Here is a 24575-nt window from a genome sequence, read left to right as displayed (position 1 = left end):
TAAATTCTTTAAAACATTGTGTATTCATATTACTGTATCCTGTTACTTTCATTCTGTCATTTAAGTGTCTTCTTTGTTTTGCTTTTCTTCTTCTTCCCATTGGAAACCTTTACAACGGGTTGCTCAGTGTTTAACGCAGGTCTTGATCTGGTCAGGTTGTTGTCAGTAGGACTAGGCTTGCTGGATGTTTCAGCTGATTTGGAGATTGAGTTCATGCCCTGGGCTGATGCAGGTTTGGTTAGGGAAGGCAGAGAGCTGGGATTGTAAATTAGATTAGGCTGGGAGTAAGAGCGTATGCCTGGGGAACTCCGAGGCCTGCAGGATGCAGCATTCCCTATCATAGGAAGTTGCACACGGTCGCTGCTCGTGTTGCTGACAAGATGATGACTGCTGCTGGAAATGACGATGTGGTGCCATGAACTAAGGGGGGTCGCTGAAAAGCGTTGAGGACCGCTGGAGCCCTCTTTAATTTCTCCTGGTGACATGACTATGGAGGTTCGTGGAGTAACTGCCTCAACTGCTGACTGAAAGGTCTTCAGGATGCGATCGCTCTTCTGCTTCTCTTTCTTCTGGCGGGACTCTACCTTGCGCAGTTGTCGCCGGTGGTCCCGCATCATCTGCTTTCTTGTGTCAGCCAAGCCTCTGTACAATGGCAACAAAAGATGATGGTTTTTTTCTGCATTATTACACTTCACTATTAAAATGAATGAACTTAGATTAGACCTAGATTAAACAGGGAAAAAATACATCAGTTTATGGTAGATAATAAATCGTAGTCCTGCTAATAAAAACCTCCCGGGCTAATGCTTATCCTACTGCAAACATAAACAGAGACACATGACGCATAACCCAAATTTTAATGGGTTTGATTTGTATTATTAAACTGATTGGCTTTCCTTGATTTGTTCCTGTATGCCAACTATATATTTACTATGTCGAGTCCAGTACATTTTGGCAATCAAACAGGTAAAATAATCATCACACCTATAGTCGACTATGCCAGTTCCTTCTCGGTCTAGTTTTTGGATGAGCTGCTCAAGCTGGAAGCGATCCAGTGGGATGTTAGAGTGCTGCAACAGAAAGCAACACTTCATGATTTTTTGGCGGGGGGGACAGTGTAGACAATTTTGAACTAATACAGGCAATTTTACAAATGGCTACGCAGAATGACACAATATACTTTATTCTTATATACTTTGCACGAAAATGATATATACTTCACATCCATCCATTTCTTTTTCTGTTTATTGTCACGGAGGCCTGAAGCCTATCCCAAAGGACAAGGCACATGGCAGGGGACATCCTGGATGTGGTGTCAACCCATCACTGGTGAGATGAGATTCGAACCCCAAACCCTTGTATTTGTGAGGCAACAAACTAGAAATGCTTAATTAAATTTCTTTTTTTGCTTTGTTTTGAATAAATGGATAGATGGATGTATGGATAGATAAGAAACCAATTAACCTTGAGGAAAAATAAGCATTATTTAGAAAACCAAGACACAGCAAATGCTTCAGCACATAATAATGACAGGGATGTGTCTCATGCCTGGACGGCCTTTCTGAATTCTGAGACAGGAACATGCATCGTCCCATCTTTGTCAATGTTGCGGAAGAAATCCCACAGCCGCAGCTTACGCTGATCAAGATAATCCTGCAAAATACTATGATGTAAATTTGATTCCATCCACTATAACATTACATTTATAAAATGTTCACTAGTTTTTATAGTGTGTTATTAGGAAACATTAATTGCGTACCTGAATGACCTTCATTGGGTCACGCCTCTTCGGAGGCTTTTTGGTGATAAATCCTCCAACCCCACCATAGTGCACCTCTAAAGCAGGGTGTTCTTCACATATCAGCTCCAGCAGCTGTACAAAGATTTCATTCACCAGCACGTTCTAGCGCACACACAGTGTCATAAAGTGGTAGTTTAGCTCAATTGTTTATGAGTATGACAAACAGAACAATTATTACATATAATAATACAATAACATTTTACAATGATCAATTTCAAATAAATATATGATATATATGATCTGTCACTGCACTGTGAAGGCATGAGTTATGTTTTCTGAGTTCACTGTCCTTCATATCGTTCATGGGACTCACACATATGTTGATCTCCTCGAGGACGGTTTTCACAGAGTTCTTTATGACACTGATCAATGACAAGGCACCCTCTACTGTCAGAGGATTATAAGCCAGCTGTAAGAAGTCACAGGATTTATTCTTTCCAGTAAACATGCTGCATTTGACAAGTCATTAAAAAGAACAAATACTTTGTCATCTACAGTTTGATCCAGGCCAGTTTCAAGCAAAGATATTAACATAATGTGCTCATATTAACCGAGAATGCTCCACAACATCTAAAATCATCAAACACAAATACTTTTGTTTAGAAAGAAATGTTAACAAAAACACAAAAAATTGGTTTAAAAAAACTTGCTTACTCTGAATTTTTTTAAGTTTTACTTTTATTTCAATTGACATTTAATAAAAAAAAGATTTTTTGTTTAATTTTTTATACATATTTAATCAGCGGCACAATGGTGCAGTGGCCTAGCACCTTTAGGATCAGGATTCATTCCCCACTTCGCGTCTTGGTACATAAAGTTTTCATGTTTTCGCTGTGCTTGGTGGGTTTCCTCTGGGTACTTGGGTTTCCTTCCACAGTCCAAAGGCATGCAAATTAGGCTAATAGGCGTTCCCAAATTGCCTGTAGTGTATGAATGAGTGTGTATGTATGTGTGTGCCTGTGTGTGTATGTCCTGCACCCATCCAGGGTGTACTGTGCTTTATGCCCAAAGTCTCCTGGGATAGGCTCAAGGCCCCTGTAATGCTGTACAGGATGAGTGTTATAGTACATGAATCCATAAATATTTAATCATAATTGTTTCCCCCCCCAAACTACACTTCCCTGCTCTGTATTTTTTGGTATTATTGGTATCATTCTAATATTTTATAATTACATATTTTTACAATTACAATTCTATTTTAATTTTCTTTATCTTCTAGTTACCATACTTTATTTTCCTTTTTTTCCATGTAGCACATTTTAAGTGGCATTTTAATGTATTTAAGGGCCTTAATAAGCTGCAATAATTATATATTATTATTAATATTATTAATTTAATTGAAAAATAACTTACCTTAAGTGTTCTGAGTGTGTCATTTGCCTCAAGGCCTCTACAAAGCATCCCTACTCCTTCATCACTGATGTGGTTATTACTGAGGTCCAGGTACACTAAAGTGTTGTTAAATTTAAGAGCTTCACCCAATGCCAGCGCTCCTTCATTGCCAAATCCATTCCAGGAGAGGTCTAAGTGTTTCAGAGTCACGTTGACCTAATGGACAGGGATTAATAAAAATTCTGATACACTTTATGTCCCCATGCATGAAACATGTCTAGTATAATATAGTATATATATTTTTTTTAGCCCTTTAGATAAGCAACAATGCATTATCTAAGATTGAAATACCTTAATAATACAATATCTTATGCTATTTAAAAACAATTACATCATATATGATAAGTTACATGGGGCTCATACTTTAAGTCCGGCGCAGAAAGCCACAGCACCCTTCATTCGGAGATGATTCCAGCTCAGGTTAAGGACCTCCACACCCTCATTATTAGCTGTGTCAATATAAAAATTATCATTTTAATCACATATATATTCTGCAAAATACACAAATCACAATTTTCCTAAATTGGATCTACCTAGCATTTGGCCAAGGTATTCACCCGCTCTTCCACAGAACTTATTGTGACTCAGGTCTAACACTTTTACTCTGTAGTTGGTCTGAAAAGAGAGTACGAAAAATATCAACTAATAGTATACAAGAATAATAATATTTGCATATGATTTCATATTAAAATGGATTATGTTTTAACATACAGTAAAGGCTTCTGCAAACCATTTGGCATCATCTTCAGAGAATTCATTTCCTAGAAAGACAAAGAAAATCTGTCTTTGATGTGCTTTGAAATAAATGAATAATACTTAAATAAACATAAGGTTGATATTATGATTAGGGTGAGATTTCTGTCCCATTGATATTATATTTACCATTGTAGCTAAAGTAAAGGTAAAATACATTTAAATGTAATGTATTTTTACAAGAAATTTGTGAGATTTTAGACAAATAACATGAAACTAAAATAAATAAAATATATGAAAATCTACAGCACTTCCTACCTGCCTCCATCCCTGCCTACTCTAACTTCACTTTAGCATACAAATAGTTTAGTGTAATGTAAAACAATCCTGAACGCATAAAGAAAATATACAATAATCTTCTTTAAAGAGTTAAAGTTGAGATGCATCTGCTACTTATGCTCTGTAAAGCCGTTATAAAGGCTGTAATCTGAGGAGCTGTTTGTTAATTGGCGATTTTTTAGACTCCTAACTATAAATGGTCTTGCTCTCCTGGGATGGTCTTCATGAGAGCCAGTTTCATCATGGTGCTTGATGGGTTTTGTAAATGCCCTTGACAATACTGAACTAGAACTGAAATAAAATAAAATTATACTCCTGAAATAAAATAACTATTATTAAGTAACATTGTGTACACGTTGCATTAGTTGAAATTTCCTGAAGACCACAAGAAAAAGAAAAACAAGTTCTCCAGGTCACTGGAGGTATGAATATGTGAACCAATAGAGAAAGCACTTTAAATGTACAACACAGTTTATAGATTAAAAGTAAATAATTAATTAACTTGAGTTTGAGGCAAATAATTTGCCTGTGTTTAATCTACTCACAGTATTAGTATGGTTGCTAAATTAGTTTTGTGCATTAACTCATTTTGTGCATTCTTTGTAATGCAATATTCAATCTAGAAATTTTATATATATACTAAACTATTATACTATATATATATATACACTAAATTTTATATATTTATACTTTATATATATAGTATATATAGTTTAGGCCATTTAAATGGTTAAAAGCATTGGTTAAATGATGGTATAATTTTTTAAATTATTATTATTATTATTATTATTATTATTTGACACAGCAATTGTGGAATAACTGAGTTTTAGGTACCAGAAAGTTTGATTGTTTTGATGGTCACATTATCCAGCAGCGTCTTTGAGATATATTCGGCTCCTTCAGATTGGAGGTGATTGTCAGAGAGATCCTACAGGACAGAATCAGGATCAGTAGTGTAGCAGACTCTACTGGCCTCTAGTGCACAAGCATGCATTTTGCACTCATTTATTATTTTAAAATATCCTATATTATTATTATGTCTTATTTATTATGTATATTAACAATACCAGTAATAAATATTTGCATATTACTGTACACCCTTTAATAGTTATTAATAATAATAGCCACTGTCTTAAATTGTAATGTATTATAAACATATTGATAAATATCATTCCTGATAATGACAATAAAAACAATGTTACCAAATTTTGAATAGTGAAATTGGCCTTTAGCATCTGCATGAGATATCGTGCTCCCTCAGCCAGCAGAAAATTGTCAGCCAGTTCTAGCGATGTTGTGTGTGTGTCAGTCTGTACAGAATACACAGAAAACTTTAATCAATATGACTGCGTTAAACACACTAGTACTCCATCGTGTATATTACGAATGCTCATGCATGCAGTATATGAGACTGCCTCCGTACTCAACACTTATTAACTCTGGAGTCAAATAATCATCCTTTTATTTTACCACAAGAGCGATGGCCAGAGCTTTTCCCCCTAAAGGGCCGAGGCCGTGGTGGTTGAGGTTGATGGTGGCACAGCCGAGGTTTCTCACATAGTAGCTGACAGGAACAACTCCCACCAATTTACACGCCTGTAGGTACACCTCAGCTGTGGACATGTCTTTCTTAGTGCTTGTGTGCTCTGTTATGAAGTGACAGATGCCCCATCAGCCCATAAATATGTTTCTAATTAAAAAACTAACTAGTTAAATTCAAACTTACCATCATCTTCAATATCTGTATCCAACTCATCCCCCACTTGAGACTCATATGCAATGGCTTTCTCAGCCAACCTAAGACAATCCAGTGACAAGACAGCTTCCTCCATATTATAATTCTGTAGTATTTGGTTCTACTACTATTTGTCTCCTCCAAAGCTCAACTAATTAGTGTTCACAGCACAGTACTCATGTGTTCATGTGTATGTCTACTGTAGGATAAGTTTAGAGTCTGTCTTAGCAACATGTGATACCCGTGCCTCTTGTGGAATACCTTTCAGCGCTAAGGCTGTTGGTCCACGCAGTCATGAAATATTCATTGTCCAAGCACAATGCAATCAATCATCAGATATCTAGACAACAATGTCAAGTATGTTCATTTATAGATCTAAATCCTTAAATCTTGTAAAACCTTGGAGGCAAATGTGTGAATAAAGTATACATAAAAAGTATACATAAAAACATAAATATTAAATATACATAAAAATGAAACATTTATTTCAGCTACAAACCAACAATATACAAATAACAACAATCCTGTAATCGGAAACTCTTACTGATGAACACAAATTGAGCGGTTAAGTTAAAAAATGATGATGATGATCTATGATGTTTATTTTTGCACTTAATAATGTGGGACAACACCACTACATCCGATACACTCCTACTATCACCACACACTACCATATGAGTGTCATTGCATCATACCTGAGGATGATCCACCAGCAAATAATACCTGAGAGAAATTGGATTAAATTGCTCCTACATGTTCGAGTTACCTGACATAATGGTTAATGTGTGATAGCTAAAAGGTAGATTTAACTGGCAAAAAGTCTGTTTAAAAACTTCTTTTAAAAAACAAGCAGCATTAAAATGTTTATATGTGTGGCAAGGCAATGAAATGGGACAACAGTATCACGAGGGTACATTTAGCCCTAAGGTTCATATTTCTGGGCACAGAACTGCCTCATTGAACACTTTTTGCTTTTTACACCATTTTCTGTTAGTTCTGGAAGATCTTGAAAAGATGCAGGCTGAATTTATTTACGTCATCTAAAAATATTTCAGACGAGACGGAGCTGATCCTTCAACTAACTACTTCATATTAGACTATACTGGGAAGAGTCATTTTTAAATGGCATTCTTTAGTGCAAAACTGCTCCTGACAAGACACAGTCATTCTGTTGTCTTTATAGATCATGTTGTCTTTAAAAAATTATAAAAATCCTTCGTTCGCACATTATGTTAAGCCTTTATTTGTCACATATACATTACAGCACAGTGAAATTCCTTCTTCGCATATCCCAGCGTAACTGGGGTCAGAGCGCAGGGTCAGCCATGATACAGCACCCCTGGAGCAGATAGGGTTAAGGGCCTTGGTCAAGGGCCCAACAGTGGCAACCTGGTGGACCTGGGGATCGAACCACCGATCTTCCGATCAGTAACTCAGTGCCTTAGCCCTTTGAGCCACCACTGCCCATTATTATTTACTCCCTTCAGCAAGTTTGGAATCAGTTCAACAGTGAATGCCTGCTCAAAGATAACACGCAGGAAAATGCCACTGAGGCCTGACCCTAACCCTTTGGGTACACCCATCCTCCCCAAACACACATGCACACACAGTCCGAAGACTTGTAGTATATCTCACTGAGTGTGTAAGGGGGTGTGAATGTCAATTAGCTTCAATCTGGATGTTTTTGGACTGTGGGAGGAAACCAGATTACCTGGAGGAAACCCACCAAGCACGGGCAGAGCATGCAAACCCAGTGCACAAAAACCTGAGGCGAGGATTGAACCCAGACCCTGAAGATGCAAAGCGGCCATGGAACATTAATGAGAAAAAAATAAAATAAAACAGATCTTGACCTGGCACCCAACACAATTTCCCCATCTGCTGCAGTGTATGTGTATGTGTGTGTGTGTGGGGGGGGGAGATTTCCTCAAACGTTACAAAGAGAGATTAAATTCTATTGAGCCACTACACCTTTAATGATTTAGACGCTGTTACCCATGATTCCATGCCGTGTTAACAGTTGGCTGATGGCTATTTCGGAGTGACAGTGTGTGTAATAGTAATACACGCAGTTTGACTAGCAGTTAGTGGAGTAGTGCGCACTTCTATTTGTAGTGCCATGAGACACACACACGTGCACAGGACAGCGAGATGAGAAAAGAGTTTATTTCCACCTGAAATGTTTATTGCTCGAATAGTTAAGCCATGATTGGGAGTCTTATTTATTACGGGCTGTTCCCGCTCACCCAGCTCTTCATTAGGCTCTCAGGTAAGCTCAGAGCTCGGCTACATGTCCGCATGTTTCCGTGTGTCACTCCACTCAGCTAGGAGGCTAACTTTTATTCCACTACCGCTTAGCAACACTGCTAGCTGCTGTTTGCTTTACATTTCACACGTTACTCGGACATTTATTAAAGTCATATGGAAGTAATAAATAATTTTTGTAATGGCATTACAACTTCGAATAATCACATTTTCATTAGTAATTTGTTCACACGCTTTGTTTGTCAAGCTAACAAGTGTTGTGAGCTAAATAATTGCTAGCTACACGTCCAAACAAGGCAAACTGTCGGGCTGTGTCACAAATACCCTACTATCTTCAGTATGAATGCACTTGGTATTGTATGAAATAATGACTTGTATACTATTTAGTACACTACATAGCCAGTAGGGAGAGTTTTTAAGATTCTATATATCCAAAAAAATGCATTTTTATATATAAAATATATAATTATATATAAATATTATAATAATGTAATTAATAAGGTAATGTATATTAACAGGTTTAAACAAAATGTTAAATACAACCTGATACATAATGTATTTTAGTTATTATGAACTTATGGATGGCCAAAAGTATTAAACCAACATATGTCATGTATTATCCCTGTGCAAAACAGGTGACATTTCTATTTGGTTCTCTCCTATCTGGCTAATTATAATCAGCTGGTTTAGTTAATGGATTAAACAAATATGGGGCAGGACTTTTACCTTCTCAAGTGGTTACAACTAGGAAATTCTTCAACTGTGAACTGTTGAGGCAAATTTATTTTATTTTTTCACCTGATCTTCAGGTTTTGAAGAATAAAGAACTTGATACCTAAATACTGATTGTGTTGTAAAGCAGTTTCATTGCATAGAATAACAAATAATTCTGAACTTAATTGTAATTCTTTTTTTTTTTTTTTTTTTTTTTTGAGAATGCAAAATCAATACATAATACTTTTCGTCTTGACTGTGTACAAATTAGGTTCCAAATAATGAGTCAACTTGGAAAAATTTAAAACAATTATTAATTCACTTTAATGTTATTTAAATAAAGGTAGAACATTTTTTTTAAAAAAGGGCTTTCCCACATTCACAAATATTTGTGAGAGTTGCCAAAAAAAAAGTTGAATTTTGAGGAAGAAATATCAAGAATCTTAAAGTCTTGATGGTTTTGGGGTACTTGACTGTGATGTTACATGTGCTTAATCATGGGCGATTAAGCGCAATTGACTGTGATGTCACATGCGCTTAATCGCCTATGATTTGGCTGTGCGTTACCTCTACCATGGTATGATGTCTGTATGATTATGATCTAATCACCTATAGCTCTGCTACAAACTGTCCCAAACTCATCTGGACAGTCACCTTAAATGACAGTATTTACTTCACATGCACAGTGACAAAATCTATGAACCTACAGTGCACGTAATTGTGTAATGTTAGCTAGTATTACTATGAGCTGAGTCAAATTATTTGCACTCTGGAGGCAGAATTTATTTATTATTTATTAATTTTTAGAAAAGACAAATACATAATTTCCAGACATAATCTCACTTTCGTATTCCCTCTTTAAAACGTTTTAAGATGAGCTGTGAGCCAGAAATTAAGAAATTAATCTTCATTCTCATAGGGCTGCTTTCAGAGTCACCACACAGGTGAAAGTCAGATGGAGCGAGATCAGGCCTATAGGTAAGATGCTTTAACATTTCAAAACTAATTTATCGCAGAGTTTCGACAGTAGGGCTGGGCGATATGGCAAAATGTAATTTTGATTATTTTTTCCCATATTGAACGGTAACGATATATATTTCGATATAAGCTCTTAATGCTGCCAGCTTTAAAAGAGTATCCCAACAATGACTGAAGCCACAAAAATTAAAGAGTTTATTAAATTACATTTTAAAGTATAGTTTATTAACAAAAACAGATGGCAGATTTGGCCTTAAAAATTAAGATACTATAGGCACATGTTCAGAATCTTTACAAGGCAAAGATTTTTATAAAAAAAAATACTTGTTTGTGATGATAAAGTATTTTGTGATGATAAATTACAATGTTTTGAGTTTTTCAAACATTAATGAGAAACAACATTTAGACCACACACACTAGGGCTGTCTTTTTATCTCACAATTTGGAGTTAAATAAAGGCTATTTCACACTGCCCCAATAAACTGACATAATAATGGCTTAAGCATGCCATGATGGCAAAAATGGAATGAATTATGAGAAATTATCACATTATTATTGTAGAACAGATGGCATTACTCACTTTTTAAAACATTAACACCATGTCACATGCTTAATATATATATACATATTTATTAAATGGTGTCAAGCAGGTCTAGACGATCATTTATTTATTTATTTATATCTGCCTTTACAGCGCACAACCACACGCAAGTTGTTTTTTGTTAGGGCAGTGTGAATACAACAGCATTTTCTAAATTATGCAGTCAAACGTGATATCCTACGATTTCACAGCATTTAAGGCTATGTTATAAATCCTCATATGCTGTTTTAGCACTGAAAACTTTAACTTTAGTAGATGCTTAACTTACCAATGGCTAGATGCAGCCGTCTTGTTCTACTGTGCCTAGGGGCATCATATCTTTTGCTAGAAAGTTAGAAACGGCCCTGGTTATATCCTTGCTCCTTTTGAAACACCTTTCATAAGGTGTAATGTCCACGAAAAACGACACGACCGATTTCTGTTTTGGTACAGCCCCACCGCTAGCCCTGCTAGTTAATCCGTGTCTCGTCATTTTTCAGATAGCCAAACCACTTCCATGTAACGGAATTCGTGCTATCTTTTTTTTTTTGTCGACAATTTCAACATGTTGATGATAACTCGAGGTAAAGTTCACTTTCGTTGCTGCTTCCACAAATTTTTTTTGTCGTCCTGTTGTAAAGTTTGCTTCTCAAAGTGCGGTAGGAAATTAACTTTGACGTGCACGGCACATGCAAGCTGCACGCTGATTTTCTGTTGTCGTATTGTTCTGTTGTGTGATTGGCTCTTAGATTAATCCATATCGAGCAAAAAATGTCTAGAGGTTTATATCGTTATTGAAATAAAATAAATCGCGATTCAATATGATATCGTTTATCAGCCCAGCCGTAGTCGACAGTGTGGGAAGAAGTGTGCGGCTGTACATCGTCATGGGAGATCACAACACCCTTGGATAGCAGTCCTCTGCATTAAATCCGTAGTAAAAATCCAAGAAAACTGATATCAATTTTCCAGCTGATGGTCGACTTTTGAGCTTTTTCTTGGTCAGCGATTGAGGATGTTTCCGTTCCATACTCTGTCGTTTACTTTCAGGCTCATAGTGATGAATCCATGTCTTGTCACCAGTAATGATTCTGTTTAAGAAACTTTCTCCATTTACTCACACAGACTTCTTCATGGCAAAACACTTTTTTCATTTTGCGCACAAAGTCTTCGATAAATAACGGCACCATGTACACCATCAGACCATTTAAAAAAATAAATAAAAAAAATAATTACTGCTCTTCTTTCATGCAAATCACAAGTGGAGCATCCATTTTTGCTCCGCCACAGTTACAATTTAGCTTATGTAACACATTCACACTTGCCCGAAGGATGATTTGAAAGACGATAGCCTCGAACAGAAAGCACTGATAAGGCAGTGTGATCGACAGAAGTTTTAATATAACCGGAGTGTGGATAATTTTTGACTCACCCTCGTACTAATGAGTACATAATGGCTTAAGCAGTAGTTTGATGCCCAGCGTTGGATTTAGCCATTTTAGTGAATTTTCACCTGCAGTCCATAAACCACCTACACACCACCACAATCAACCACTTGAGAGCTGGTACAATATTTACCAGAAATACAAAATGTTAGACCAATTTATAAAATTTTATGTAATTTGTTTGTAATCATATGTTTGTACTTAGTATAGATTTCATGTATTATATATTAAATATTACCGCTTACCATGTTTTCAACAACTTTCACACTTTCAGATAAAAATACTTGATTCTCATCTCAACATGTCCTGATTCTGTAAAATGGTCTATGCAGTTCCTTAACATTTTGTATTTCTATCTAACATAGTTTTTAATATATGATGATTAATAATTCTCATTTGTAATTGTCACTTTTCTATAGAATATTGGTGGAAACATCATCCAGTGATAATTAATGGCAAAGCAGTGTGTGATGGTCGTGCACGTTCCTGCAGAAGTCTTAATAAGCAGCCGGCTGTTTTGTTGGATCAGTGGTGCAACGCTGATACTGAAACTACAGAAAGCCCTACACGCACTCCGCATGAAAGGAAGGAAGTTGTGGGACTGGAGGAGAGCAGATCTCTTTTTGAGATAATTGAGGTGGTAGTGGAGCCGAAGAGCAAGATGGAAGAGAACGAAAGGAAGATTTGTTCAGCTGACCTGAAGGTTCCTGATCCAGAGTCACTGACAGAAGGGGACTTGGTCTCTGTATCGGAATGTGACAAAATCCACGCTGCTGCTCATGAGTGCAAAGGGACGTCAAGTAGGCAGAGATTTGAAGGAACGATGACAGAAACTGGAGGTGTGTTTTCGTTCCTGCCAGCAGATAGTTTCTCATGTCAACATGTCAAAAGCCCGCAAGAATTCCACACTAACAGAAGTGAGTTCTTTAAACCAACAGCAGATGGTGCTGAAGGAAGTGATGGCTCTAAAGTACAACTGTCCTTTGATCCGTTTACCCCTGAGAATGTGTATGGCAGTGACTTGTCCACCAGAGCAGGTGAAGCTCAGGTCAGTAATGGCAGTCTTGTGTATGACCTGAGTGAACTGCTGCTGGACAGTCATGAACAGTCCATTAGTAATCACTCATGGCTTCAGCCTGTGCCCCATCATTTGCATTTTCCAGTGGGACTTGGACTGTCAGAGGAAGTATATTACCCCTTTCAGGATTCTGGTGCAAGCTACTACCACGGATTTCAAGGAAATACAGATTTTGAAGGTACTTTATTATTATTATTTTTTAAATAAATAAAGTGATGCACCAAAATGACTTATTCATTTATTTATTTTTTGCACAGTCAACTTTGTACAAGTACTGAACTGTTGGAGTCCGGTATGAACTCTGTTTGGAATTGGTATGTTTTCGTACTGGTAATATAGTATTTTTATTCCTAGTGATGTGGAGGGTGTGGGAGGACCTCAATGTGACCTCCTGTCTAGGTACATCTCCCCCCACAGCATCTGCAGAGCCTGAGTCTACGTTCGACTTCACTGTTATGTCCTACAACATCCTGGCCCAGGATCTGCTGGAAGCTAACATAGAGCTGTATACACACTGCTCAGAGGAGGTGCTAGCATGGGAAAACCGCTTACAGAACATTCTTAAAGAGCTGCAGACCTGGGAGCCTGACGTGAGTTAAAGCTCAACACTAATGCTCTGAGTGATTTCCAGTGTATTGATCGCAATATTACAATGAAACAGAAGTTTCTGAAATAAATGTGAATCAGTCAGATTCAGAATAATGTTATACCTACAGATTATTTGTCTTCAAGAGGTGCAAGAAAATCATTTCCAGGAGCAGCTTTATCCAGCCTTGACTGAAATGGGTGAGAACATTTTTACTGTAATAGCTCATTTTGAAAAATTTCTTTATTTACTACAACCATTTTTGGTCAAAATTTCTTCTTGGTAATCTTGCCTTAATGGCTTCCCTCAGACAAGGATTTCATGCTATGCTGAATTTATTAAATTTAACTTATTTCTGTACTACAAAAGAATATAAAGCATAGATCAGCCATAAAACTAAAACCCCTTAAGTCACCAAATGAAGTAATTTCTTGAAGTTGATAGTTGGAAAGCAGAACATGCAACAAGGTCATGCCCATGACTCCTCTATGTGTTTAAAAAGTCAAAGCCCACAGAAGAGCTTCTGTGGCACAGGAAGGTCTGGGTGCTGTTCTGGGAAATCATGGGTTCTGAAATTTATATGGATATGGACTAGTACTACCTTTCCGAACCTCTTCAGCAGCATAACACTCTGAAAAAATTGCTCAGGAATAGTTTAAAAACAATACAAAGTGTTTAAGGTGTCGACTTTGCCTCCAAAATCCTAAGATCTTAATCCAGTTGAGCATCTGTATGATGTGCTGGGCATGGATTTCATGAAGGCCACACCTTGTAATTCACATAAATTTAAAGGTCTGTTGCTAACATCTTTGTACCAGATCGTGTAGCACACTTTGTACCATCAAGGCATGTATGCCACAAGACTTCTCAGAGATGTTTTGGGGGCACAAGGGGAACGTAAACGATATTAAGCAGATGGTTTTAATGTTATGGCTGATCGGTGTACATAAAAAAACTACCATAATGTATCTTGCAGAAGAATTCACCCTGCTTGAACTTTTAGCATTTCATATTCTGGAATTTAAATTGGGCAGCGTTAGCTCAGAGGTCAAGACTTTGGACTACGGTTCGGAAGGTCCCAGATTCAAACCCCACAACCACCAAGGTGCCACTGCAGGGCCCTCGACCCTCAACTGCTCAGAGCGTTAAAAGTGTTTGGTTTTCCTTTGCAGCAGGAGAATTACACACAGGTGGAGTCTATTTTACTAATTAGGTGACTTTTGAAGGCTATTGATTTTACTGGATTTTAGTTAGGAGCATCAGTAAAGGGGTCTGTACAAATCCTCAACACATTTTCTAGATTTTTATTTTCCAAGGAAATTTGGAAACCCGTTAAATATAATTTCTTCATCCACTTCACAATTAAGTGCTGCTTTCTGTTGATCCATCAAATCCCAATCAAGTGCATTTACTTTTGTGGTGGTAACATGACAAAGCATGGAAAAGGTAAAAACCTATTGCTTAGACACTTGCTGACATCAGGTGCCAAGTTATAAGTTGGATGGAGTTGATCTCTGTGTAATCAAAGTATCACATGACCTCCATATGGACCTGTTTCTGGACCAAGGGTAGGTTAGAGAGCGTACCTAAACTAAGCATATCATTAAAACGAAGGAGCTATCAAATCTTTCTGGGACAGAGTTCTGAAAGTGGTTTTAAACAAGATATTAATATTTGAACGCTGCAGAGAGTAATTTTTAATTCATTATTCATTATTTAAAATAAAGGCCTGTTCCTAGAGGAGGCTGTTTAAAAAAAGGTCATTAACTGGGTAGAACGGTTATTAGCCAGAAAAGTATTATTTTCGGTTTTGTGTAGTTTCAGAAGTCAACTGTACAAAATATGAAAATGTGGGTGAATACCAGTATTAAGTCACTATAAATGTACTGACCCACAGCCTTGATGATGAACAAAGGCTGACCGTTTGGCATACAGTTCCAGAACACAGTTAAGTCTTTGTCTTTAACCATCATCATGATCATGACTAAGTCTTGCTCACTTTCATCCTTAGGATATGACTGCGTATACAAACGCCGCACAGGCACCAAGACAGACGGCTGTGCGGTGTGTTACTACACTCAGCGCTTTACACTACTCTCTGTGCACCTGCTCGAGTTCCAGCGCCACGATCATGAACTGTTGGACCGGGACAACGTGGGCATCGTGGTACTCCTACAGCCAACCACCGTGCATGCTGAAGGCATTAAGTTTCGCCCCATCTGCGTGGCCAACACACACCTGCTGTTCAATCCCAGGAGGGGAGATGTGAAACTGGCCCAGCTGGCCATAATGCTGGCAGAGATTGACAAAGTGGTCAGGCATTGTCAGGTCAAAGGGCATGAGTGCGAGATCATTCTGTGTGGAGACTTCAATGCCTTACCCAACATGCCGCTGTATCAGCTGATCGTCACGGGCCAGCTCTACTACCACGGGCTACCAAACTGGATGGTGCGTCCAAGGCCTCACGCTTGATTGATTTTTTTTTTTTTTTTTTTTTTTTTTTTTATATAACACTCGCGTCACAAGCATCACGAATGTGCACTATCTAACAGACTTTACTGATGACGTTCCGTTACATTTTTAACGCAAACATCATACAGATGCAAGAGCTAGTTCCTAAGATGTATTTAACTTATATTTTAGTTTAGATAAATCAATAAATCTTTTTTAATAGCTGAATTTAGACAATTAGTTAAAACAATTAGCATAACATAATTTCCCCCAAATAAATGTGTTAAGACGACTGGAAATCTTTGCACGTCAAAATATGCAGCTTTTTTATGAACGTTTCCCTATCTTCCTAAAAGGCATACTTTAAAAAAAAAAAAAAAAAGGGAGCGTTATAATATTTAGGGAGCGTTATAATATTTGAGAAAGAAACTTGTATGAGTTGGAAATAAAGAGATGGAGGCGAACAGGAACAGATTCTGCAAAGAGGGTGGCATAATGTATAATTAAATTTATTTATTTATTTTTAATCAAAGAGTTCACACAGGGCAACAGTTTGAAAAATGACCATGTGGGTTTTATGCACATTGCACAAATAGTGATGTATTAATTTTTGGCTTTGTGCAAATGCTGCAACCGTGCGAGTTTTGAAACCAACGTTTATTTTAGGGATGCACCGAAATTAAATTCTTGGCCGAATTTTGTGTTGCTTTTCAGAAAAATATCAAAATATTTATTTAACACTGAACATTTTTTTTTACATTCCAGCAGATATTATACAAACAAAGCACAATATAACTTAAAATAAATAAATTAGTAAAATTAAAAAATATTTTTATTTGGCCATCTTTGAAGCCCCCCTTCTTGAATAGCCTATGTTAGGGCTATAACTGACTGCTGAAAGAATGTAACTCTGTATGTCTACAACAACAAATGTGCATTAAATAGTGCAAATAATGTGGATTCGCTGCTGCTGTTGCCGTAGCCGCCGCCGTGTCTTTCTCGTACTCTGCATGATGTTCGGGGTGTCTTGATTTTAAGTGATAAACTTAAAGTGCTGTACGTTTTTGCAGATGCACCCCCTCTGGACAATTCAGCAGAACAGTGTCTGCAAACGGCCGTTTTTGCCTCTTTCTCTGACACTTTAAAGTGCTTCCACACAATTAACAATTAACCATTGCCATTTGTCACAAATTAACTCTACACAATCAGTAGAATTACTGAAGTTTGTATTAAATGAATTAAAATGATAAGATTTTCTGAAATAAATGTTCAGATGAATAACTCATGTTTGCATGTCTAACTGCAGGTGTCTGGTCAGGAGGACTTGTCCTACAAAACCCATCACAGACGGCTCTATGCACCTTTATGGCCCAACAGCTTGGGTATCAACGATAACTGTCGCTACTGTGAAGTCAGCGAACCTCTTAGCAAAACATCAGGTCAGCAAACATGTTTGTTTACAGTCTACCCTCAAGTGGTGAGTAAGAGATTCAGTTTGTCTGTATACCATTTTTGTGGTTAGATTTAGGTCTGTGTAGAGTGCATGTGTGTGAGTCTGCGGAGTGTGTTATGAATTATTTGAGGAAAACAAATTTGCTCTGTTTTTAAAGTTGATGAGTGAATATCCTGGCACCAGAGTGTATCTCCATTTTTAGGCATATGTGCAGTTGTGTGAGTGAAGCTATATTTGTTCCCTCTACAGGGAAACTGCAGTACAATCATGACTTCCTGCGGCAGCTGCGTTACTGCCCGGCAGCCTGTGTGCGGCCCTCTGACCTGGAGCTCATACCAGGCGTCACCGACAACACTCCAAGTAACTGTCCAACTGTCTATTTTTAATCAGTTTGATTTCAAGCACCAAATGTGGAAATTGAGTCGAGTTGCACTGACCGTCTTCTTGCACCAGCTGAGTCATGAGCCTCTACAATGGGATCATGTCTTTTTAGTGCAGTGATGCGTAGAGTTACTCACTGGGCCATCATCGTATGTTTTCCCCGATTCAACACGAGACAGCATGTAAATATAAACTATTGTAAGATCACTTAATGATTGCTAACAACTAAATCCGAGCAAGCAGAGAGAGAGAGGGAGGAAGGACAAAAATATTAACACACAAGACACCAGGTCATTGAATCCCATTTCTAAACCATGGTTGTTAATATTTAAACCCTTTAAAAGTCTTTCCATTAGTCTTTGCAGAGTGGCTGTAAGGATTGGTGCCTCATCACTTACAGTAGTACAAGAGGTCAAAACAGGGTCAGGGCAACTGGAGGTCTTCAACACCAACTTTGAAAACCGTTAAGGATGGGAATCAGCATTTACCCCGCGATACAATATTAGCATGATACCTACTGTATTGGGCAGATTCGATTAAAAGTGCGATTCTATCCTGATTTTATAAATATTCTGATTTCTATATTACATATCAGGCAAAGTGGTGTCGTCTTGCACCTCAAGGGTCCCGGCCAGGCTCGATTCCTGTCTCTGTGTGCATGGGGTTTGGATGTTCTCCCTTTGCTTGGTGGGTGTCCACCAGGTTCTCTGGCTTCCCCCCACAGTCCAAAGATATGTAGGTTAGGTTAATTGACGTTCCCAAATTGCCGGTAGTATGTGTGTGTGTGTGTTTGCGCCCTGTGATGGTTTGGCACCCTGTCCAGGGTGTACCCCGCCTTGTGCCCCAAGTCTCCTGCGATAGGCTCCAGGCCTTCAGCATTTAAACAATACAAAATAACTAGTAATACAAACGTTAACTGAGCAGTGTGTATCTGTTATCCACCATAATTATTACTTTGAAAGAAAGAAATTTCTAAATAAATAACTCTCTCCTACTACACAGAGTGATGTGTAAATAGTTTAGTGTACCTCCTGTGGGATTATAAAAATAAAAAAAAACTCCCTAAATGCCTCTAAAGTCTAAAAACTTCACTTGACAATGAGCACGCGGCTTGAGTGGAGTCAGTGGATGTAGTGTGTCAACATGTCAACCGTCAGCCAAAAGAATCACGATTCATAACCTAATCACCCCTTCCATCTCTACAAACCATGTTAAAAAATATAAAAAAAATTTTTTTTGCTAATCAGTCACATGTGTCTAAAAGCAGACCATATGGAGCCACACATAATGGATGAGGTCAATGTACAGTTTGTGCAAGTCTCTGCATAACTAAAATAGATGAAGCACATGTGTTTTTAAACATCTCGCTTAGTGCACAGTGGCCTGGTCATGGCACAGAAGGTTTGGACCTTGTAGTTTCACTGAAAGAAAATCTTAATGCCAAGGTATTTTAGAAACTGTTTGCAACTTTGGACAGTTTTAAGGTGTCCACTGTCTCACCATGATGTACTATAGTCTCAACTGATATAATCTGCTGATTAACATTAGGGTTATTTGCAGGTGCTAAGCTACATGTACTGTACTGGTCTTTTTTTTTTTTTTTTTTTTAAACTACATTCTGTACATTTTGTAATATTTGTCTCATAAATTTCTTTGTCATTTGAAATCATCATGCTGTTATGCTTTATTTTTGAAACTTATCCATTCATGTTCTCTGTTGTAGCTCCTGAAGAAACACTGCTATTTCCTCCAAGGTGAACTTTTATTTAAAAGCTGTCTTAAACTTTGACGCCTAAGAGTTAATGTTATTTACTGTAAGGATACTGAATCTGATACTGAAAAAAAAGTTTTTTCACGTAAAATATGTTTTTGGTTTCTGGTTTAACAGGCATTTCAGAAATATGATATGCCATGGGTTAAACCTAAGGTCTGTGTATAGCCAAAACAGATCGGGCAGCGAACACTGCGCCATCACCACACTGCACTCACATGGAGCTACCATGGTCGACTACATCTTCTACTCCACAAGAAGAGAAGACAATAGGAGTTGTCATGGTATGTCGCACAACACTGTGCTTCTAATCACTTTTCAAATCAGTCAAGTAAAATATGCACACAGAGCTTTATCATGTGTGCGTACAGGGGTGGACTAACTATACATGCTAGACTAGTTAAAGCTCAAGTATGCTGCTCAGTCTCATACTGTATGTTGGTTGCCAAGTCGAAATTTAAAACTCATAGCTCGTAATAACATGGTGAGCTAGTTAGCTTGTGTGGACAAATGCAATCCCCCCAGTGAGTAGATATCTGTGCAATCATAGGCTGCGTTTCGTTTCAAAGTGTACTTCACAGGGTGCTCCCTACTCCCTGCTCCATTTTCAGGGAATGTCTCCGCTTGAAGGGAACACTATGTGCTGACTTCACGTCCTCCGTGCGTTACCATGGTAACACAAGCCCCTCGGATACCTACGGCTGCTGCCGTGAAAATTTCGGACATTAAATATTGAATATTTATTGAAACAAAATCTGATACTATTATTAAGCATACTATTAAAACATGTATAACTTGTAAATACATAACTATTAATTGTTTAATATAATAATAATTGATTAAAGATGTATGGATTTTTTTCATAGATTACTAGCCCATATAATACCAAGGATTTCCTGATTAAATTAAAATGTAAATTTTTGTATGCTTTTAATATGATGTCGTCCTCGATAATAATGATAAATATATAAATGCTTTTTTAAGCTTATTTTATTATTATTATTATTTTTTTTTTTTTCCACACTCAAGCTAGACGAAATGACTGATGGAAATTTTTTCATTCCCTTTTCCGGTGATGTGAACACCTGTTTTTTACTTGTTCCTTACACCGTTCGCAGTTCCCTTTGAACTGAACATTTTCACTCCCTGCGGTTTGGAATCACACTTAACATGGCTGAGTACTTCAGGCCGACTGAAACTTTATTCTTTCCTATCCAAGTTTCTGAAGTTCTCACATGTTTAACTTTGAGTTGATGTGCCCCTAATTTTGAAAAGGTTGTAAGTTACCCATGCTAATCAATACACCTAGTAAAATAATCTATTATCAAATCACCACAAGTATGAATCCTGATGATGCCAAGCGAACTATCGCGGGAATCTCTCTCTGTATCCAGGCTACTGATTGTCCACCCCGCTGTTTACGTAAGACCTTTGATTTACGGATTGTCTTATTTTATTCCTACAGACAAAGAGAAGGGTCTGACGTTGCTTGGCCGTCTTGCTCTGCTGTCTGAAGCTGATCTTCGGCCGCTAAACGGACTCCCAAACGAAATATTTCCATCTGACCATCTCAGTCTGCTGGCCAAGTTTCAGCTCTGCTGAGTGTTTAAGGTTCTAACATCCAGGAACTGCATACATAACCCCAGCTTTCACTCACTGTCACATTAAATACAGTTGCAGTGTAGTGCACTTTGTTACCAGTTCTGTTTTAAATTCTTAAAGGTCTTAATCAAGAAATGCGTCTTTGTTCCAGCTGCTAAAACTCAAAGACAGGTGTAAAAACATTGTCTTCCTATGAAAGATTTTGCCCCAACTTTAAATATGTGCTATAATTTTAAATCATTTTTCCCCCTTTTTGACTGGTGAAATTTTTGAAGGATGTTTTAGGCATATGGAATTTTTTTTTTTTTTATATGTATATTTGCTGCCTAAAACTGAGATGGTTGTCAACACCTTGTGGTCTCAAAGTAGTTTTAAATCTTGAGTTAAAATTCTATACATTGTGTAAAATTACAATAATTTTCCAATTCTGTTTGATAGTTGTGTTGCCAAAAAATTTTAACATGGAAAAAAATGCTGAATGTACCTCATTTTTGTTTTTGAAATATTTTTCATTTTGAGTTGCTTCATATTCTTTCTGTGGAAGAAAATAAATAAATATCTTGCCAATAATTTGTATGGTGGTGATTTGTCAGCTCGAATTAATTTTAAATTCAAGATTCAAATAACTTTATTAATCTCAGAGGGAAATTGCTTCTTGCTACTTGAAAAGGGCACTTGTCCACTTGATTATGTTGGTCTTTCGGCTGCTCCCAGCAAGGGGTCGCCACAGCGGACCACCCAGTCCGCACACAAGCTTGGCACAGGTTTTACTCCGGATGCCCTTCCTGACGCAGCTCTGACATATTCTACTAATTTGTTTTAACAATGTGGAGGTTGCCCATAGTAATGTCATATTAGGTGGAAAAAAATTACCACAATGTTCAAGCACATTTATGGACAAAAATCTGAAATGGGGTGGGTTAATTATTATTATTTGTACATCACAGAGCCATCTGACCCAATGTTCAAAAATCATGAACAAATAAAAAACTGATCAAAAAGGCAGGGGGCAGAATAGGTCCCCTTTAAGAGGAACTGTTTTCATGTGCTATTCAAAAAAAAAAAAAATCTGGAAAGGTACATTTGGTTTATAATTGATGTGTATATGATGTATAAATAACAAATGGTAGCTTAAGTTCTCAGATTCACTTAGTCATCCTGGAAAGTCTTACTTGTTTTCAACCACGAGGGTTGTTTTTATACGTTCACTGTGTAACATTCAGATGATGGTGTTGTCTAGAAGTCAGTTCTACTCTATTGCAGGCTGGAGTACGTCATGTTTCCCAGCTGCCTCCACTGGAGCAGAATCAGATTGAGAGAAGTCACACAGCAGGAGTGCATTATTCCTACACCCAAGGAGGCATGACTGCTATTCACATGGCTCAGCCTTCTGCTTCTACGAGCCTGTTGTTCACCACCAAAACGCTCCAAACCTGTGAACTTCAATTAGATAAACGACAGATCCTAAAAGACACTTAAAAATATATCCTCCACCTAATGATTTAAACTTTGCTGCATAAAGACTGTTTTGGGACTTTTTTTTATATGAATAAATGTGATTAAAAAAAAATGGAAATGGAAAATGTTTAGTATTAAATACACTGCAGTTCACTTGGAGCTGCTCCTAAGGTTGTAAGCATGTAAGCACACCTGTTCAAGTAAAGCTGCATGTTAGTAAGTTTTAAAGTAGGTCAGATTCTTGAGTTATTTCTCACAAGTTAGTCTAACTTCACATACACAGACGCTCTCTCTCTCTATCTTTCATGCTGTTTTTCCCCAAAGCTTTTGAGTTTTAGTCATTTGTTCCTAGAAATCAACTTAATAGTCTGAAAGATTACTTTGGTTCAGATGTTTTTCCATTTAAACTATGCCTAAAACTTTATCCCTCTCCTGTAGAATTGGTTCCAGTCTGTAGAGATTGACAACCAACATTAGAGATATTTCTGATGTACTTAAAGGTTTTCTTTTATCATGTACATTCAAGGTTCAGGCTTTTTAAATACATCTTTCTTTAAAAAACATACTCTGTTCACTCATCTTTGAGTTCCGCTGTCAAAAAGCACTGTTTGCCCTTTTCCTGATTTAAAAAAGATTTTTTTTTGGTTTGCATATTTTTCATCCAGATCATCAAATTAATTTTAATATTTCACAAAGATAACCTGGGTAAATACGAAATGCAGGTTTTAAATGATTTCATTTATTAAGGGGGGAAAAGCTGTTCAAACCTGTCTGGCCCTATGTGGAAAGAGCAACTGCCCCTAAACCTATTAACTGTATGTGCAACCATTTGGTGTTTGTTAAAAACGCTGTTAAAATTTGTTTAATGGTATGAATAATTTAAGTTTGACAAATATGCAAAATATGCACTTTTTCATGGCACATTAAATGCTAGAATGAATCTTCTGTTTTAAGATTGCACCATACAGATGTACTTTATCATCATTAAAGCGAATGTCATCTGGTTCATTTTGTAAAAATTTGTATGCTATAAATACCATTTTTCTAGCAGTAGGAACAATACAGTCAATGATGTCTAGCTTAAGGATTCCATGATCTGAGTTTATATACATATATTTTTTTTTCATTTGAATGCACCACATGGCTTGTATATTGTCTAAATCCAGTTTCACATTACAGTGCTATGGCATCTCTGTCTGGATGTCAAAGTTTCTTTGTTCTTAAGAACTGCAAACAGCTTCTATTGTGGAAAAGAAAAGAAGGGGAAAAAACACAATAGAGCTGTCTTTTCTTCCTAACGCCTAGTACTCAGCTACTTTTTCCACAATCTTCCAACGATTTGCTGAGAAAAATACTTCGGAAACTTTCTGCCTATTGTTCTGTGCTTTAATGGTTTAATGGTTTGGTGCAAGCAGGTGCTAAGAGACAGAAGACACAAATGTGAAATCCTATTCTGTGTGTTCTTGGCTGTGATGACTAAATTAAAAGTCTGTTGCACTTTCAAAAGCCACCAGGTCTGCCTTGTTTGGTGGTCTATAAAGTTTTTCAATCCCAACCCACCAATAACACAAAGCAACAGTGTTGTTCTGTGTTACAGCTGAAGCTACGATATTGAAAGAGCAATAAAAATGAGAATATATATAACAATTGCAGTATGCTACTTTTTAAAAAGGATTGTTAAGTGCCATTTAGAATGTGATTGTGAATAATAGTGACTATTTGATTATCAAATAAATGGAAGATTGTTCTCTCAAACTTTTGTTTCTTATTTACTTTTCTAAAATGAGTTAAACTTTTGAGTACATGAGTAATATGAGTACAACTTGTCCTGTGCATATTCAACTTCATTTGAA

At 37.2% G+C, this 24575-nt stretch overlaps 2 protein-coding genes across 5 annotated transcripts; one reads left to right on the top strand and one right to left on the bottom strand.

Moving 5' to 3' along the window:
* Positions 1-56: 56 nt before the first annotated feature.
* Positions 57-6057, bottom strand: LOC128535752 (leucine-rich repeat-containing protein 74A). Its single transcript, XM_053509797.1, has 13 exons — positions 5952-6057; positions 5696-5871; positions 5428-5535; positions 5060-5153; positions 3905-3954; positions 3727-3808; positions 3557-3642; positions 3155-3349; positions 2115-2210; positions 1760-1903; positions 1549-1653; positions 985-1070; positions 57-642 (listed from the first exon to the last, which is right to left on the bottom strand). The coding sequence occupies exons 1-13, from the start codon at positions 6055-6057 to the stop codon at positions 57-59; spliced, it is 1914 nt and encodes a 637-aa protein (XP_053365772.1).
* Positions 6058-7912: 1855 nt separating this feature from the next.
* On the top strand, positions 7913-21834 carry angel1 (angel homolog 1 (Drosophila)). Of its 4 annotated transcripts, XM_053510505.1 has the most exons (11): positions 7913-8229; positions 12362-12781; positions 12881-13198; positions 13375-13610; positions 13737-13806; positions 15618-16054; positions 17364-17496; positions 17760-17870; positions 19615-19645; positions 19780-19946; positions 21128-21834. In XM_053510505.1, exons 1-11 carry the CDS (start codon positions 8166-8168, stop codon positions 21262-21264), a joined length of 2124 nt encoding a protein of 707 aa, XP_053366480.1. In that variant the 5' UTR covers positions 7913-8165; the 3' UTR covers positions 21265-21834. The 4 variants fall into 4 exon arrangements, with proteins under 4 accessions (XP_053366480.1, XP_053366479.1, XP_053366481.1 ...); XM_053510504.1 differs by having other exon boundaries at positions 12362-13198; XM_053510507.1 differs by lacking the exon at positions 7913-8229 and adding an exon at positions 9877-9917 and having other exon boundaries at positions 12362-13198.
* The last annotated feature ends 2741 nt before the right edge of the window (positions 21835-24575 follow it).

The sequence above is a fragment of the Clarias gariepinus genome, chromosome 13 (genome assembly GCF_024256425.1).
Source record: "Clarias gariepinus isolate MV-2021 ecotype Netherlands chromosome 13, CGAR_prim_01v2, whole genome shotgun sequence".
Classification (NCBI taxonomy): Eukaryota; Metazoa; Chordata; class Actinopteri; order Siluriformes; family Clariidae; genus Clarias; species Clarias gariepinus.
The sequence above is the reverse complement of the archived record's forward strand: the minus strand, read 5'-3'. Positions and strand labels throughout refer to the sequence as shown.